The following is a 20,136-nucleotide window of genomic DNA, read 5'->3' on the forward strand; positions in this document are numbered from 1 at the left end:
TTTGTATCTTATCGACATAAGGGTAAATATTACAATGACAGCTAAGAGTTTATGCAGTTCCTTATACTTAATATTTGAAACAATTGAAATAATAATAATTATGGAAAATGTTATATTTATTATCATTTTAGTCTTGTTACTTTTACTACTTCATTGATTATTGTTTGATCAATTTGAAATCAACGGTTAAAAAATAGAAAAAATTAGCTGTCATTGATTTCAAGTTGATCCTACGGCAACCAATCAAGGGTGTTTATGGTCTGAATTAGTTCAGTTTTAAAGCAAAAATCATCTGATCCAATATTTTCGGTTTGATCATTTAATCATTCATTTGGTTTGATTTTTTTTTTTAAATCCGTTCCAATCTAATACAATTTTATTCGGTTTAAATTGAATCGGTTTTTGATTTTTCGAAAAACCTAAAATTTCAATCATACAAATTACTAGCTATATCAAAATAAAAACATTCAAAATTACAGTCTATTGAAAAACTCAAATCTTCAAACTAAAACAAGTCTTAAAACCTAATAGAAATAAAAAATTAAAACAAGATAGTTTGCTATCAATAACATCTAAGATTCTAAGTCTACAAAATAATAAGATTACAAATCACCATCTTTCAAAAATAACAAATATATAACACATTATATCGATTTTCATCAATCAAATCAAAAATTGATCCAATCCAATTAAAATATATGAGTTTTTGTTTGAATTGGTTTGGATCGGTGGATGAACAATTCTAATAGATAATAAGAGTAGTAAGATTAAAATAATAGTGACTATAATATTCCCCAATAATTATAAACTAATCCCCGATTGATTTCCTTCCTTAAATTAAATTGTCCATTCTGTAATTGATATGTTTCTTCGGTTCTTTCACTTTCGCATCATCAACGTTTAGGAAAAAACTTGCAAGGATGTGGGGCTATGCCCTGCCCCATGTAACTACCAAAAAAAAAAACTTGCAAGGAAGAGGGAAAAATAAAATAAAATAATTGAAAAGCATGATTTTGGTATATTTCATTTTCGCATCATCAAGGTTTGGAAAAAATAAATTGACAAAATAATATTTTTATCACACTAACGTAAAAATTAGCGGCTCCTAATAATATTTTTTCTTTCTTTTCTATATAAGGAGAATCCGTAACTTTTAATTGAACATGATAGAAAAACATTTTTATAACAAAAGCAAAAAAATTAAATCCAAATCTAAATGATTTCTATTAGTTTCTAACTTGTGAATTTACGCTCACAATTTACTCCTCATCGACGCGGCACGTGCTTTCCACGGATCTTCGTCTCGAAATCATGAATGGTGTTGAAGAAATTCTTCACGAACTCGACGCTGTCGTTTTTGATGAAATTCGCGATAGACACGCATAGCAAATCAAAGAGGTTCTTTACGTCAAGGTAATCAGCGGCTAGGATCAGCTTATTGAGCTCATCATAGTTCAATGCCTTCACGAACTCAACGTCGAAGTCCGTGGCGGTGCCGGCGTCGGAGTTGGCCTCCCTGAAGTGGCGGTGCTGCCTGCAGTAGCGGAGGATCCTCTCGAGTTCGCGGCTGTTGACGTTGGGAATGGAAATGGCGCTCGAAGAAGCATTGGCGGTTTTTGTGTTGATTAAGGATTGAATAGTTTGGATCTCTTTGGCGATAGCTGATTCCACATCAAAAACGACGCCGTCACCAGTTTTCAGCGTTATCGTCTTTGATTCTGTTTCTTGCGCCATTGTTGTTGTTGTTGTAGAGAGAGAAAATTGGAGAGAGAGAGAGAGAAAGAAGAAGTAAAGTAAAACTTGATAGAGGAGTGAGTATCTGAATTTGGGGGTAATGTGCTGCTTTTATAGAAAGAAACCAAGGGACGGGAAGGGACACGACGACTATGGCTACCTGCTTCGAATGCAATGTTTTTTATTATTACAGTAAATACATTTTTTTTGTACTGATCAAATTTTACGATGACCGCTTTAGTTCTTAGCAAATAAAAAGACTCACCGTGATTCCTAAAAAATTTAAAATGGACTCATTTTAGTCCTTTTGGGACTAATATAGGTCTTTTTTGAATTTGTGAGGACCTCGATTTTAACTAAATATGTCCATTTTGAATTTTTTAGGAACCACGATGAGCTTTTTTATTTAGTAGGAACTAAAGCGGGCATTGTGAAATTTGACGAGGACCAAAAGAGTATTTACTCTTATTATTATTATTATTATTATTATTTTACTTTACAAAACTAACGTTTTGGGATTTTATTCATTTCTTATTGTTTCTCTTGTGAGGATTCTTTCACCTTAATTACTGATCATTTAAGAGGTTAAGAAGGTCCACGGGATCATTTAAGAAGAACTCATTAATACCAAATATAGAATCATTATTTTAATTGTTGATGGTTAATTTATTAATGAATAATTGGGTATATCCTCTTTAAGCTACTATTTTGTTTTTTAATGGTATATCGTGCTTGTTATTATTTGTTGAATTGCAATACGCGTTGTGTATCTTTTGGTAAGTTTTTTATATCGTATATCGAAAATTGTATCGAATCATAAAATATAGACATATAATAAAAGATAATTTAAAAATATATAATATACTTAATATCATATAAATTCAAATTTCAAAAAGGATCCAATCATCAAAATACACAAATAATTAAAGTGCAAACCAATTATTCTCCTACTCATCAATCATCCAGACTAATATTATTATTACTGTTAGTATCAACATCTATTAGTAACATAATTAAGTCATTATCCTCTTCATTAATATAGTCGTTTGACTCATATCTCATTTCTTGTTCAACAATATAAGGTCTTTTCCCCTAATAATTCTTGTTAGCAATATTATTTCGTTTATCAAGCCAGTTGACATTATCTTGTTATTGTATGATAATGCCTTTACTTTTATCAGTCCTATCAGCTTTAAGATTTCGAGGACTTAAAAAATAAAAAAATACATAACAAAATATATATTTATTTAACGGGATAGGTTATTCTACCTACATTTGCCTACCACTCTCCAACACTGTTAGATCATAATCTAAAGAGGAGAGAAAAAAGATAAATGTTAATCAAGATTCTAACCTAATGGTTTCGGGATAGATTATTTTGCCTACTTTTGCCTATCTCTTTTAACACCGTTAGATTTCAATCTCATCTAACGGTGGATATTTACAAAATAAAATAAACCATTTTTCCTCTTTCTTTCTCCTCACTTCCTCACATACCCTTTCTCTCTCCTCCCTTTCTCTCTATCGACGACCCTTGCCTACTCTTTTTCATGCATTCTTAATCTAATAAATTAAAATTTTAGTACATAATAATCAGTATTCCAACAACAATGTTTGAACCCTCTTGCCTACGGGCGAGGTTGGAGTTCTAGCCCGGCCAATAACGTCGAGGTATTTGAACCTCTTGCCTACGGGCAAGGTTGGAGTTCTAGCCCGGCCAACAACGTCGCGATATTTGAACCTCTTGCCTACGCGCAACTGGATGGAAAGATTCATGCCGACCTTCCAAGGTAGGGGGAATTTAAGGGGACGCCCTTACTTCCCTAATATCCTTACAAAAAGAAGGCTGGTTGAACAACAGATATCGATGCACATCAATCACGCATATTAACAAAGATATAAAGTCAAATTTCCTATAATAATTAAGCATGTTTTTGAACTGGCGGAGTACTCAAAATGGTCGAAAAGAAAAGAAAAGACAGGAAAATTACAAAGTTAAACCGGCATTCCGGCTCTTCATTCCGCGCCGTCGTTTTACATTATCCCCCTCACCTCAGCCTCAAACTCGGCACCAGCTGCCTCTATAGCGGCATTGACTCCAGTCTCCTCAATCTTTGGCGTAATCTCAACCTGTGCGGTGCTGCTCTCTGGCAGGCTTGGAATGGATGGAGGGGGGAAATAAACCCCGCCACGAATGTAGCCAAAGCAGTCGAGCCTGAGAGGAAATTCCGGATTAAAATACCTTACCTGGTTGACTCCATTTTTGAAGGCACTGACGGCGGCTTTTTGCAAAGCCGACTGGTTAAAATCATAAGCCTGTTTCAAGTTTTGGAGGTCCGAATTCAGCTTATTAATCTTCGCAGTCAGCTCGGCAACCTTTACACCCTTCTCCGCCAGCGCATCGGATTGGTCTTTGAATTGCTTCACGATATTATCCTTACCAGGGGTCACACCGACGGCGTCAGCAATAGACTTCAGGTCTGACTGGGAGGTCTCCAAAGAAGCCTTTAATTCAGCAGAATTGTTTGTTAGTTCTTCATTGACAAGAACAACTTTACTATACCTCAGACGGAGCTCGTCTAGCTCGGCGATAGTCTCGTAATGCTTCTCCAGCAACAAGGAATATGGTTTCACCATGGAAGCAGTCTTGAAGGTGTACAACTCGGCCTTCTGGAGCTCTTCCATATCGGCTCTTGAAATGATCCCAGAACCGGAGAATGCGAGAGAAGGATGCACGACACCCCGTAACTTGGCTGTTACCCCTGAGTCCTATAACGCTCCCCTCCTCAGTCCGGCTGGGAGAGTGGCGGGAGCAGGGGTTCCTCGAGGAAGAGTAATGACGGTATGCGTTCTGCCTCCACTAGCTGAGACCGGAGGGTCTGGAATTCCATCAGCCTCCGTATTCTCACCGTCGTCGGTAAGATCCAGGATGGAGACCCCAGAATTCAAAGCCAAGGTGGAAGCGGCCGCAACCGGGCTGACTATCCTTGGCCTCTTAGCCGGGGGTGCAGGCGGAGGAGAAGTTTGCCCTGTTATCGATAAAATATATTCTGGACCTGGCCCTTCATCTTCTTCGTCAAAATTCATGTCAGAATCTGCAAACAAAAACAAGTTATAACAGTAACATGAAAGTAACACAAGTAGCAAGGATTTAAATAGCACAAAGCATACTGGTGGGCAATGGGGTGGAATGAGATCTGGCTACTAGAAAAGCTGGGCTCAGATGACCCTTGGAACCTACATGGGCCAGCAAGGTCTTGGCATTAGCTTTATCCTCTTGTGACAATCTCAGCTTGAAGTCGGCTGGCATGCGCTGGTGATGATCCTGAGTCCAGTACAGGGGAGACTTCGGTTCCCTATCATCACCAAATGAACCATGGCCTCTTTCCCACCTCGGCCACCACTTTAAAAAAGTGGGCTTTGAAGCCTTTAAAGGAATCACTGTACACAGAAAATAGCTTTCGCGAGGGTTTTCTAACTCGGCCTCGAATGCTGCTCCACCCCTTAAGTTCAGGAGGTTCCGAGCCGGTACGTGAAGTATAAATAGTAAAAAAATGCAAAAACAGGGGAACAGTACACTGAAGGGACGGCGAGTCGCAGAGCTGTTCAAAAGCAACAACGTAAGCCCAGCCATTGGGATGAATCTGGGTGGGTGCGAGTAGCAGGTGGTTTAGGATTTGTATCTTGAATGGGGAAAAGGGAAACTAAATCTCAATCTTCGTCACCAGATCTCGGTAGAAGAAAAAAGAATATGGCTCCTCAGGGTTCCGGCCTAAGCAAACAGGTTCGTCATCGGCAGGAACAAACGTGTCGAAATCAACCGGGTTGCCAATGGGAAGTCCGGACACTTCTTCAGTTGACATCTCGGAGGCAAAGCTCAGCACCTCTTCCGTAACCCATGGATATTGGGTACGAAGATTATCGGTTACTGGAACAGAACCCTTCTCGGCTGTACTCATCTGACCTCTGGACCTTGGCTAGAGGAAGCAATATTCGCATTTGATTCTATAGAATGGGACTCCATAAATACCTAGAACAGTAAAATGGAGGATTAAAAGGCAAGAATAACATGTAGCAATGAGGATACGTACCCGAATTAAACAAACTACTGTCAGAGGAACTAGAATCGTCAGATGCAAAAACAAGAGCAGGGGTTGGTGAACCCGGGGTGTGAGCAGCTACCCAAAACTAGGTTGGCCATGAAGTCATTCCCCCTCTCAACAAATTGAGCACTAAGGTATACGCAGTTGAAGCAAGGCTCAGGGTTGGTAATTTTGGGGCGAGAAGGGACTCTCACACTCTGGTTCGGAAAGGGAACAGGTGTAATAGCGTGAACCGGGGTAGAATCCAAGGAAAGAAGGGAAGTTGCCCTGGACGGGTTGCCTAGGCTACGGGGACCAACGCTTCGACCCCGGGCTGAAGGACCAGAGGAAGCCCTTCTACCTCGAAGACCCTCATGCGACCACGGACCGAAGAGCGAGATGAAGAGGCTCTCCTATGGTCACCACCTCGATAGCCGCCTAGCAAAGCAGCCTGTGTTTCTTCCTCAGTTCGAGGCCTGCCATACAACCAGTACCTCGAACCAGGAGGTAGGCTCTGAATGAACCTTTCCTCTTCTTCCGCAAATCGTCCTTCCTCTTCGGCATTAATTTCATCACCACGACCGAAGATGCGGGGGCAAGAGGGTCTTCCTCGAATGGTATAATTTCTCTCACCCATATCAGAAACTATTCAAAGCAGGGTGTGCAGGAAGTGAACAAACAACAGATAAGCTTATGTAGACAATGCGAGACTAGTACAGAAGGTTTAATCAGGCAAGAACAGTATGATGCGTCACACATACAGATTGATACCGCAAAGGAACAAGAAAGTAAATAGGTCTGGAATAAAGAAAAGCATTGCAAAACCAAAAGCCATGGTCATATTGAAAAATTAATGGAGAATACGTCATAAAGGAAAGGCATGCTGAAGGAAAATACCTGTGGAGAAAGGCATTGAAGAAGCTGGAGATTGACGAACGCAGGAGATGGTGAACGTTGAAGGAAAATGTTCTGGGTACTGCTAAGCGATTCGAGATAGTAACAAAGGCAAACAAACGATTTGTGAGACAAATGGTCTGAAATGAAAACTGAGGGTGATAATATGGGAGCTGAAATTGAAAGGTTAAACCCGCGAAAGCCAAAGGACAGAGGAATTGCGGTAATTGCAGGGTGGACAAGACAGTTGAGAGACGTTTTTGAAGAAGCATTAAATGTTAAGGCGGCAAGAAACGCACGAAGCCACACGTTGAGCCTATTGGAATGGAGTACGTGGAAAAGTAATCATTAGAGAGAAGGGAGACCGTTTCTCACTTCAAAGCAATCATCAGGTAGCAGTTAAATACAACCATTCTCCATGCTGCCGAAATGAGTGACCGAGTTTCTAGTCTAAGAGGGTCGCATGCCCTAAAACCCGGCAACGTAACCCGGATGAAAACTTTTGTAGAACATCCCGGATGCAAATATGCTTGTAAAAACCAGGGAAAGTTTTCCTTCTCGAAGCCAAGTGGGGAAGCCGAAATAACAAACCAGCCAGGTGACCAACATCCGAGCTAAAAGCACAACAATCGACTTGACTTGGACATCCCGGCAACCTAAAGACTCAGTCTACCGGGCTAGGGGGCAACTGTTATAGACCAGAGAAAGACCCACGACAGCAAGAAGCCCAACCTACACAAGCCCAAAGGTAAGCTCTATAAATAGGGGCTAAAGACCACAGGTATGGCTGATCTCTCTAACCCTATTTCTTTCAAACACGACAGCGCACACACACACCCCTTCAGGCTAAGGCCATCGTACTGTGTGTAGTGATTTGTTGTCCCCAAGATACCTAATCCATAGGTATCTAGAGAGAAAGCTATAGATCCAACATCAAACAACCAACTTACGGTCGAACACCTCTGCCCACGGGAGAACAAAATCTAATAAATTGTTGGATTGCTGAATTTCCTTTGTCATAAACATGACTTACGTACCATGACTTCTGATCTTGTTCTTCTTTAATTTGTCCCAATCGATTTTACTAGTTACTACGACAATTGCATACTCAACTTGGGTCACCATTAGGGGTGAAAGTGGGCTGGGCCGAGCTTTGCCCCAAAATGCCCAAGCCTACGTCAAAAAATTTTAATTTGGCCCGGCCCAAGCCTAGTATGAGTCTAACTGTTAGCCTGGTTTGGCCCGTTTATGAAAAAAATAAATGGCCTGACTTGGCCCGTTAGCCTGTTAATTTTTAACTTCCAAACAGAACCATGAATCAACTTTACAAAGTACTCAAATTCTGTTGCTACACCAAAAATCATAATTTCAACGTCCAAACAGAATCATGAATCATAACAAAACTAATACAATATGCATTTAAGTCATTTTCAAAAGCAAAATGCTCAAATTAAATAACATATATTTCATCAGATCCAACAAACAAATTCATACTATGTAAATTAAAATAACTACATCAATCCAACAAACATATCAAGATGCTTGTAGTAAGTATAACCTCTGCCAAATTTTTTTAATATATTCATATACACAATCTAACATGTTAAGATGTTGGTTCCTCCTTTATAAGAAATAAAGTAAGATTTCTATTAAAATATAATCGAATATGATTAAGTTATAAATAATTGTAATTGATTAAATTTATATCTTTTTTTTCTTCAAGACATACTTACTCTATTTTATTTTATTTTATTTAAAATAAAAAGTACAATATAGGCCGGCATGTAGGCTTATAGACTCGGTCTTTTGAAAGTGGGCCTACGACCTTTTTATTAAACATGCTTTTTTAAGGCCCGAGCCCGACCTATTATACAAAATATACTAGGTCAGGTCTAGCCAGGACGAGCCGTAGGCCCCTGTAGGCCGGCCTGGCCCAGTTTCACCCCTAGTCACCATTATAGATCTACTAAACAAAAAGAGCAGAATCAATTTCCATGTCAAATGTATTGCCAATTGTAGGTAAAAGAGGTTCATGTACTTGCTTCGATGTGTTTATTTTTTTAAATAATCTTTTAAAAAAATTCTCATACAATCCAACAACAAAAGTAATGGGCATGTTTCATATGACTCTTTTGTTACTAGTATGGTTTGATGTGAAATTCCCAGAATTTTTTTCATTCGTAATATGTTTTGACTTTTGGGAAAAATTGAGTTGTGGACAATGTGGTTTGGAGGAAGTGAGGATTTTCAAATGATGATCGTCGATGGTATGTGTTTTTCATTCCATGAATTTTTTGTCTTGGTCATCGACAGAGAGAAAGGGTGTGGGAGAAAGTGAGGAGAAAGAAAGGGGAAAAATATTTATTTTATTTCGTAAATATCCACCGTTGGATGAGATTGAAATCTAACGGTGTTGAAAGGGATAGGTAAAGGTAGGCAAAATAAGGGTAGGTAGAATAACCTATCTCATATTAAAAATTAAAAAATTTAATTTATTATCGTATCGTATCATCTGATACAGTATAGTATCGTCCAATTCAACCTCATATTGTATGAATTGTATCGTGATAACTATAATCACAATATACAAACCAATTGTTCTATTGTCTCCATTTAGGATATAAGACAATGAATCATCATCCGTTTCTAAAGATTTTTTTTCATTGTGGGAATAAAAATTAACTTCGCAACACTTGTGAATTTTACAACATTAAAGTATATAATAATAGATGAGCCCACTTCCTTCCAAACTTATGGAAGGACGACTTAATTATATGAAGGGATGGCATAGTATGTTGGCGGGTCAGGTTTGTGTCGTGTCAAGTACTCTGATTAGCGGGTCAAATTGTCCAACCCAAGCATGACATGTTTTTATTACCAGATCACACAAGTTGACTCTCAAAAATTGAAAATTTGATTTTTTTTAAATTAAAAAAAGAAAAAATTAAATAAAATACACGGTTGACCCATAACCCGCAACAGAGTATGTCAAAATCACCAAAATTTTAATTTTAATTTTTTTTTTGAAAATAAAATCACAAGTTGATACATGGATCACCTGTGACACGACACAATACTAATTAGTGTCATTTACCCAAACTCACACACGACCCATTTTATCTAACGGGTCAACATGACCCACATTTTGACATGTCATGTCGCTGGTCAACCTATGAGTTATGACATGTTTTGCCACCTGTAGTTATATGATATGGATTCATGGGCTCTTTGACATAAAAAAAGTGCCAAGTGTTATTAAACTAAAGGATAATTAGAATATAGTAAAGGCAAGAGAAGGAAGAGAGAAAAAAATTAGGACAAAATAAAAGAAGGATAATTTTCCATTGTCTTGCGTTGTCAATGTCCAAGATCTATACCTAGTCTCAATTCATGGACTCTCTACTGTAATGAGTTATAATAAAATAAATGACAACATTGAATCCTCCTAATTACATATTAGAAGTTAGGGTTGGCAACACGGGTCAACCCGGCTCAACCTGGCCCAACCCGCATGCAACCCCAAAAAAAGAGCCAGGTTAGGGTTGGCTCGAAAAAAAGAGGTATAGAAAACCCAACCCAACCCGACCCGAGTCGGATTAGGATTGGCTCGCGGTTTAGCTAAAAAATATGGCTCATGGGTTGGCTTGAAAAAATAGCTCGCGAGTTGGCTCAAAAATTGGCTCGCAGGTTGACTCGAAAATTGCTCGTGGGTTAGCTCATTTTTAGCCTATTTAAATGAACCTGTAGTATTGATGCACCAGCTATGTGGCTTCCATCAACTTAAACAAAGGGTTACAAAATGAGAATTAAAAGCAAAATATTCTAGTTTTAAATTTTCTTCACAACAAATTTGCACCAACATCAAGAAAAAAATCAGAACCACTTGCTACCAAGTGGGTAAGATATTTGAACCAAACAGAGCCAACACATCCTAACAATATAAAAATGATAGGGATGTGAAAAGATTAGAGACTTAGGTTTAGAGAAGGCAGAAAGACGATTACAGCATGTGTAAGTTTTGTCTATTTTTGTATATTATATTTTGTATTTTTTATAATAATAAAAAAAGAAAACTCAACCCGCGAGCTGAGCCGTTTGACCCGCTGGTTGGCTTATTTTTTCCCGAGTTGGCTCGAGTCGGGTTGGCAGCTCATTTTTGCTAACCTAACTCGGCTCATTTTTTACGGATTACGAGTCAACTCAATGGGTTGGCTCATTTTTGCCAACCCTATTAGAAGTTACAAAAGTTACACATTTTTTTGGGAGTTATGGACATCCTCAATAATATTATTTATAACACTCCCCTTGGATTTCTATTAAGATAATGTACCTTATTAAACTATAATAAATAGATTCTGCCTGGAATTCTAACACTTATTAACCAAAGAATTGTTCATAATTTAATGAATCAATTATATATCATTCTTTGTCAAAAATAAAATTAATTCTTATGAATGATTTTTGAATGAACTCCACCAAACACTAAAGACCAAAACACTATACCTTAGTCAAATAATTCAAGGTATATATATAATTCTCAGTTTGAGGTTGACACTAGAATGGGAACAAGAAAAATAAAAGCGAAACAAAGGCAAACAAACACACTCTTCCTGCATACACATGCAATACAAAAACATATAGGATCAAAGTTGTGGCGGACTAGGAAACCCGGACACTCTGTATTTTGAAAATTTTGCGTATCGGACACGCTCCGACACGCGTTTGACATGTGGTTAATATTTTAGAACACGTGGTCAACTCTCTCACACGCTCCCACACGTTTTTCCGACACGCAGTCAACTTTTTCGGACACGTGGGCAACAGTCGGACACGCTCGGACACATTTTTTTTTTTTTAGTCTTAATTTTATTTTATTAATTAAAAATAAAAAAAATTAAATTATAAATTAATTTTTTTCTGTTATGAAATTTGACATAAAAATTAACAAGGTACAAAAAATTATTTTTGTTTATATTTATGTTATGAAATTTGAATATTTGATTGATTATATGACTTATTATGGACTGTTATATCTATTAAATATAAATTATTTAATATATATTAAAAATATTATTTAATATCAAAATGTGTCCCAATGTGTCGAAATATTCAATTTTTTAGAATTAACGTGTCGGCGTGTCGTGTCGTGTCCCGTGTCAGTGTCCGTGCATCATAGGTTCCATTCACATCCAACCAAATTAATCCGATAATTAATAATCAAGTAAAGAAATTAAAATAAAAAACAAAATAAAAAATAAAAACTAGAGGCCCGACAAATTGAAATCTTGAACTTGATAAGTTGAAAACAATAACAAATGTAACATGTGCAATCGTTCAGGTTCAAGAGATGAATAATTAATAATTGTCCACCATTGATTTCCCTTCCCAAAAAGAAGGAAGCCAAGATATAATATAATACAATCAAAATCACATGAAAAAACAAAACATATAGTAAAACAATGGCACGAATTTGTTGTGTCAAAATCTGAATCATTTGATATTACAACGCATTCAACCTATAATATAAGATCTTATTAACCAAAATCGCACACCATTCACATGTGAAGTGTAATTTTGTTGAGTTAGTCTAACCTATTCAGACAAATCAAAACCTGTCAGCTTGGGAAGATATGAATACAACTCCAAATTGTGTGCCACTGTTATTACTTGCCAAAACATTACTACCCTTTACTTATAACTCTCCTCTACGTCCGCTTCTTTACTCATAACTCTCCTCATCTTTTGGCTTTGAATTTTGTCTCTTTTGAAGCCTTTTTTCTCCAATTATCCTTCCCGTGCTTAAAGAATCTGTTCTTTTAAAGTACTAATTCCTCAAATGTACTAATTTACTGTCTCTTCTTACTTATTTTCTTTAGTGATGCTGCGTCTGCTGATGCTTCCAACTCCACTTTTTTCTGTTTTTTTCCTTCCTCTGCAAATTCTTTATTTCTTTTTCTCTTTTTACTTCTTTTCTTTAACAATCCTTTCTCTGATAGCATTTTCAGTTTCTGTTTTTTCCGCTCCTTTGCTTTCTCGTCAAAGCCATCTTCCATCATCTTCATTTCTGCCACATTCTTAGCACTGAAAACCTACAATACATCAAAGTATATAAGACAATTGAGAATTTTAAAAGCAGCAGCAGCTTAGCTCATACTTGAAAAAAGCCACAACCATGAAGACACAAAAAATAAAATATAAAAATAATATCAAATATCCATTCCGTTCAGAACACCAAAAATTCAGCCCATAAAATCATACCTTTTTCATGAGAGATAACACCTCATTTTCTTTGTATTCAATCATTTCTAGTTGCCTGTCGATAAGAGCTTCTATTTCACGAACAAGATCGATATCATTCTGCAAATGCCAAATTCAAATAGCGACTTGATAAGGAAATCAATGCAATCCTAAAATGGCTCTACAAACGTGGAGACCACATGAATATACATGGATGCCTTGAAGCCATCACTCAGATGTGAATAAAATAGGGAACTTGCCAAAGTAACTAGGAATGGATTAGTGGTGAAGGCATTAGATAATTTCCAGTAGGTGCTATCATTATTCCCCCCCAAAAAAAAGAATAAAATTAAAAAAAAAAAAAGGTAAAGATGTCTGAATAGATGTGCAACAACACATATACGGAAAAAGGAAAAGGTAGAGAGAAATGATAGAAGCAAAGAAATCTTTGTTTACTTGCATGACACATGCCCCATTTTTTACAGTCAAAAACACAAGCTTCCAATTTAACGACTAAAGATGAGCAAAGGACCATGCTTTCATTTGAGAGTAAAATCCTGCTTTCATTTTCCAAAGATGCTTCAATAAACAATTTGGTCCCCCAAAATTCAGTTTCATAAATTTACAACCTGAAAGATATATAATGCCTTGCTGTCACTGTTAATGCTTAATGTAATGTCTGGTTGGCATGTTAAATGCCTTGCGGTCACTGTTAATGCTAATGTAGGAGCCAAGCTGGACACAACATTGAGAATAAATGGCAACAGCAAGTCATTTAATTTGCCAAGCATAAACTTTTATTTTTCCTCATCTTATTTGAATATATTTATACATTTGAAAGCTTATTTTGTATGTTAGAGAATTATTCTTGCCATCACTGCCCTCTACAAAACACATGCACATACGCACAAACAAAAATATAGAAAAGAAAAAGGAGAAAATTAAGCTCCAGGAAATTCAATTTTCTTGGCTTGTGACAATCACTATATATGGTGGAAGGAGAAGCAATGTTCCATATATGCAATGGTCGAAAAACAGCAGCCAAGTCAACCCAAGAAACTAAGAATTACAAGAAAAAAAACAAGATACTTACCAAAAATTATTTCAAATACTATGCAGGAATACTTAGATCCAAACAACAGAAAGAGATATATAAGTTTTAATATTATTTCTAAACTGGGTTTACCTGGGTGACAAGGCTCAAAGCAAGTCCTCCTCTTCCTGCTCTTGCAGTACGGCCAACACGATGAATATAATCACGTGGAAACCTGTAAATGAATAGTTCAAATCCATTTCATCAAATGCTTCAAAAGTCAACCAAGTAAATACAGAAATTAGCAAGGAAAGGTACCTTGGAACATCGAAATTGATAACTAGATCAACTGTAGGAATATCCAAGCCACGGCTGGCAACATCAGTTGCTAGTAGTATAGAAACCTTTCCTGATTTGAATTGATGAAGTGCATCAAGCCTCTGAGTCTGTGATTTGAATGAATATAGAGCTGCAGCTTCTTGATCAAGCACTTCCAGCATTAAATTTAAACGGTGACAATCTCTGCAAATTGGGAACTGTTAGAAACATAGAACATCTGCAAAATAATTAGAGGAAGAGAATGCATAATAAATTCAGATAATTTATGTTATTTTAGAGATAATTGTGGTACTTAATTTTTAGGGATCTTGTCTTTTTAGGATCCTTATCTTCTTGTTAGGGATTTTATATTATCCTTAGTTATTTGTTCCTTTAATTGATTAAGGTTAGGAGTCTAGAACTTAACCAAATTCCTATTTACTAGTATAAATGGAGATTAGTGCTTTATCTTTTGTATCATAATACACCATATAAATTCAATATCCTATTATTCTGAGTCTCTATTCTCTCCTTTTTCTCCTTCCTTACCTAAATCCTATAAATTCAACAAGAACTATAGATAAAAGTAATTAGTTACTATCAATCCCACACACAGTACGTAAAAAAACAAAGAACCTTTCTAGCGAAAGAAGAATAGCCAGCAAAGTCAATGAACACATCTTTTATCAACTATTATCAGACCTGGCAAATTAATAATAGGTGAACAATTTTTTAATGAAATTGCCAAAACTAAGATCTCTGAGATTCAGTCACAATTATTAAATGGTTCCATATAAATGACATCTTGAAATATTCCTCATTGATTGATGAAAGGTGCCAGTACATGCTAAGCAAACAGCCTCAGATTTCCAGCCTATAACTTTCCACTTCCACTAATTTTGGCTTAACCATTGCACTTTTACTTCTTGAAATCTGAGTCTAACAAAACTGTCTTAAAATACAAGTAAATGCACCTTTTTATCTTTAACTGATTCAAACTTAACCAAAAGAGATAAACAATAACAGCAGACAAAATAGAACCAAAGATTATTCTACCAAATCCTCCATTATAATATGCTTCAACCATTCGTAGTATAAGCAACAGAGCAATAAGGTAAGCCTCTAAGATATACAAAAAATAAGTTTTGGATCACCAATCAACTAAAACTAATTCATTTCAAATATTAATGTTAATCCATGGCCTCCATTTTCTTCTGAAAAACATGCATCCCATATTTTAAGTGAGAATTCCATATGCGCCCAATTTCTATTTTCAAACAAGCAGAGACCACATCATTTCAGTCCCTACCACCCGCTAACTAACAAGATATAATTCCAAATTTCCAATGTCAGACTGCAACTCAATTTTTTTTGGGTACATAACAACTTGTTTTTATTTACTGAGGCAATCTCACTGACAAAAAACCATTGGCCATCACACAGAACTATACCAACAGGCCACAAACACATTCAATTAGACTTAGAGTCTACAGCCTGAAGCTCCAATATGTGTTTCTTGTCCTTCAGAAACAAAGAGATGGAGGAAACTTATAAAATCCACTCTAAATTGAAAAAAAAAGAAAAGAAATGAACACAATAATTAATAAAATCATATTCCATCATACCAATATTATAATGAGATTCTTTTTCTTTTTTTCTTCACTGTCGGTGGGGAAGTTAACAAAAAAACAAACAGCCTGACCATTTATTGAAGAAAAGTAATCAAAGGTAAAACTTTGATATTGGCTATCAATTGTCCATAGAGAAACGAGGGAATGCAAACTAGAGTATTAATATTAACTAAAAGTGGGAACATGAACCTATAGCACCCAATTATGGACCTATGAGAAGAAAAATGAATAACACACAATAATGCAGACAACAAAAATTGGTTATGAAAATTCAAACATGTCACCCAGAATGATACCTGCATGTGGAGATAAATACAATGGCAGACCGAATGCCCATATCTTCCATTTTAGACAAAATATGCATCAAATATACTTCCTTCACCTTTTTAGGGATGAATATAACTTGTTGTTCAAGTGTCTCAACTGTTTTTAAGCCTTCATATGCTTCATAGACATAAAGCTTATCTTGGTAACGTTCACGCAACTTTTGCAGATTACTTGTTGATGTTGCAGAAAAGAACAGGTTTTGCCGATTTTCTGGTAAGCACTGAAAGATAACTTTCAATTCCTCCTGAAAACCAACATCCAGGACTCGATCTGCTTCATCCAAGACAAGGAACTGCAGCAGTATAGGTCAAATACTAAATCATAGAATTATGAAGACAAAGGAATATTGTTTAAGCATACAACATGCAATTTTGATTACAGATATATGCAAAGAAAACTATTTTAACATTTACCAGCAAAAGGGGTAAGCAGGAAGCCTCTATAAGTTTGTAATAAACTGGAAGCTAATTCCTGCCAAATTTCGATAAATAGTGGAAACCCTAAAATTTTTAATACTTCCCTCAAACTTGCTAGTTACCCTTTCAGCTCACCTACTTGAGAATAAAAAGAAAAGGGAAAGATGACAGTTTAGAACCTATAAAACAGTTAGCAGCACTCACCAAGTCATCACTCATCATATAGAAACTTTAACCAAGGCTACATATGTCTTTTCAGTCCTAATGATGACACAGGATGTCATAAAACTATAATATAATTTCAGAAGGCCAATGGCAAGGGTTTCATGAAATAGAAGATTATACATAAGCGTCCCCCGTAATTTCATCTCATAAGCATTTTGTCATTGTGCCAGCCAGCCACTCTTCTATTTTTCTTCATTTTTAATAGCTTAATTAAACAAAAAAGACTAATATAATTAAATTATACCAGGAGTCATAGAGGCATCATCATTATTATTAATTAAAGAAGGCCAAAATGCAGGACATGAAATTGAACTCTATCAATGATTTCTTAGTACCATTCGAGTTCACGCAGTCATCGAAATCATTCTGCCAATTTACTCCCTATCAAACAAAAACTTGAGGACTAAACCCGCAACGTTTCCAAATGATAATCATCTATCAAACTCACGTATTCCAAATTCCCTCCACACACTCCAAGTATAAGTTTTTCTCCATTTTATTCAAAAAAATCTCCAATTAAAAAGTCTTGAACTGTCAATCAATCAATGAATCAGGATTATCTCATTGCATTCGAACACTAAAAAAAAAAAAAAAAAACTCTACAACATTAATTAAAAAAAAAAAACACCATAATCATCATGAATTCATCATTACCTTTGTTCTAGAGAAAATGGGAGGAATATCAGGATTATCTTGGAGCAAGAGCTTGATCCTCCCAGGGGTGGCGATAACGAGGTGAGGCCTAGCGACCAATTCCTTGGTCTGTTTGAGCATGTCCATGCCTCCGACCACCACCGAGATGCGGGGGTGAAGGGAGGAGCCGAGGGCGCGGAACTGCTCCGCGAGCTGAAACGCTAGCTCGCGCGTGGGCGTGACGACCAGGGCGAAGACCCCGAACGGATGCTCCGCGAGGCGGTGGAGGATCGGGAGGGCGAACGCGGCGGTCTTGCCGCTACCGGTCTCGTCGATGCCGAACACGTGGCGGCCCTCCAGGACCCTCGGGATGCACGTGGACTGCACGGGCCGCGGCTTCCGCATTCCGAGCTCCTTGCAGGTCTTCACCACCCATTCGGAGAGTCCGAGATCGGCGAATGTGGTGGCAGCGACGGTGGAGGTGTCTTGGTGGTTTTCGTGACCTTCGGCGTGGGAGTTAGGGTTTTTTACGGCGGTAGCGGCGGCGGTTGAGGGGTTTTTGGAGGGTTTGCGAGTTGTTTTGAAGAGTGGAAAGCTTTTGTCTGATAAGAGTTGTTGATCCATTGTGTTACTTTGGTTTAATGAAAAGAGGATTGAAGAAGGTCATAAGATAAAGAGTATGAGAAATAATTTTTAATGGGAAAAAACCTCTTTTTTTATTTATTTTATTTTTCTTTTTAGTGAAAAAACGAAAGAAATATCCAGTTCATATATTATTCAAACTTAATTTATAAATTTAATGTATGAAGAGAAATGAATTTATAAATAAAAAATGCGTAAATAAATATTGAGGAAAATCATTAGGTGTATCAGTGTTAACTTTAAATGTTGCCTATAGCTATCAAAAAAAATAAAAAAATTGTTGCTGATTTAAAATATAAAAGAACCGGACTGAAAAATGCCAAGCCCAGGAAGTTCTTGAGTTTTGTTGGTTTAGAATCTTTTGAACTTGGCAATCGCTGTTGTGTGACAATAACATTTAAATCAGTTAAAGTCCCGATTAGTTTTCGATGTGGTCCTAAAGAATGGTGAAGTATGGCCCTATTATACTTCGATGCAATGCACAAGAGAAAGCTTTTGAACGCAATTCATCAGAACTTCATTCCAAGACTCCAAAACCTGTAACCCCTCGACTGTAGAAATTTATGCCAGATAGTTGCTCATAAGAATTCAGAGAGAAAACGAGTTTTAATGGGAAAAAAATGGTGGTCTAGTTCGAGTGAATGATACTGATTAACACAACTAGCCATGATAGTCTAAACTGAAGGACAATATATCCCGCCATGAGTGGGGGGTGTTCACTGCCCTGTGAAAAAGCCTCAGCATCAACACTTGTCTCCATTGTTACGACTTACAAGTACAACAACACTACTACTATGGCCTATATATGAGTAGTGCTCTTCAACTTGCACACTAGTTTATAATTCAGCCAACAAGGAGGGAAGACAGACTTTCAACAATATGTCAAAACAAATGTTCTTGTATTGTGTGTGAGGAGTTAGTCATAAATTATTAAGTTGCACAAAACTAAGCTAATGCATGAAACGTACATGGGGTGCACATTTAAGTTGTGCATCCCCCTGCGTTACTTGTACAAGAATCAATGTATGTCATGTGTTACGCTCTACAAGACACCTATCACTCTTATACACATTCAAGTTGCACAAACTCCATGCATGTCTTGCATGCATGACACATAACATATGCACACTGACTTTTGCACAAATCGCATATAGAGTGATGCATAACTTGAATGTATACTGCTAGGATGTGCATCATTTTGTATTAGATTGTTTAATAATTTGTCAAAAGAATAAAATGGGTAAAATGTTGCTGATTCAGGTCAAAAAGCCCTCCTTATTTTCGATCGCATACATCCTATGCGCAACACATAACAGGCTCGCATTGGTTTTTATATAAGTTGCGTACGGGTTAATGCGCAACTTAAATGTTCATTACCAGATGCGCATCTTTTAGCATTAGATTAGTAAATAATTTCTCAAAAAATTTAAATGAGTCAAATGTTTAAAAATTTAGATAAAAAAGTCCTCTTTATTTTTCGGCTGAAATTTTTTAAAGCTTTTATAGTCAACTATTTTTTATTTTGAGACCTTGTATAACTAAAATTAGAGAAAGATTTTGCTTAACACTGACAAATAAAAGAGTTATACAAAATAAATTATAGCCAGTTGTAAAATATTTTTATTAAAACATAAAGTAGAAAAAAGAGAGTTATACAACAGTGGGACACCTCTAGAGATATTTTCAACAACAGTTATTTACAAACCATTTTTTAAAACTCATGATTGACTCCAACCACGGCTCAGAAATCTAATACAACGCTAAGAATCGGTCTGAAGATAGGCTACCACCAACATACCACGGACACGCAAAAAATTTGAAAAGATGCATATCGGACACGTGTCGAACACTGATGATACGTTCCCACATGTGTCCGATATGCAGTCAACATTTTAGGATATACAGTCAACGTTCCAACACGCTTTTCTGACACACATTCAACCTTTCGACACGCATCCGACACG

The 20,136-nt window shown here is 36.8% G+C and overlaps 1 protein-coding gene and 1 pseudogene across 1 annotated transcript; one reads left to right on the forward strand and one right to left on the reverse strand.

Annotated features, from left to right (window-relative positions):
- Positions 1–20,136, forward strand: part of LOC133300878 (uncharacterized) — a 98,371-nt pseudogene that overhangs the window by 52,002 nt on the left and 26,233 nt on the right.
- On the reverse strand, positions 12,116–18,154 carry LOC133300867 (DEAD-box ATP-dependent RNA helicase 36-like). Its single transcript, XM_061500454.1, has 6 exons — positions 17,552–18,154; positions 16,226–16,548; positions 14,299–14,502; positions 14,134–14,215; positions 12,969–13,067; positions 12,116–12,799 (listed from the first exon to the last, which is right to left on the reverse strand). Exons 1-6 carry the CDS (start codon positions 18,152–18,154, stop codon positions 12,557–12,559), a joined length of 1,554 nt encoding a protein of 517 aa, XP_061356438.1. The 3' UTR covers positions 12,116–12,556.

The sequence above is a fragment of the Gastrolobium bilobum genome, unplaced genomic scaffold (assembly GCF_033153095.1).
Source record: "Gastrolobium bilobum isolate Gb01-03AN ecotype WA unplaced genomic scaffold, APGP_CSIRO_Gbil_v1 utg7534, whole genome shotgun sequence".
In the NCBI taxonomy this organism is placed as follows: domain Eukaryota; kingdom Viridiplantae; phylum Streptophyta; class Magnoliopsida; order Fabales; family Fabaceae; genus Gastrolobium; species Gastrolobium bilobum.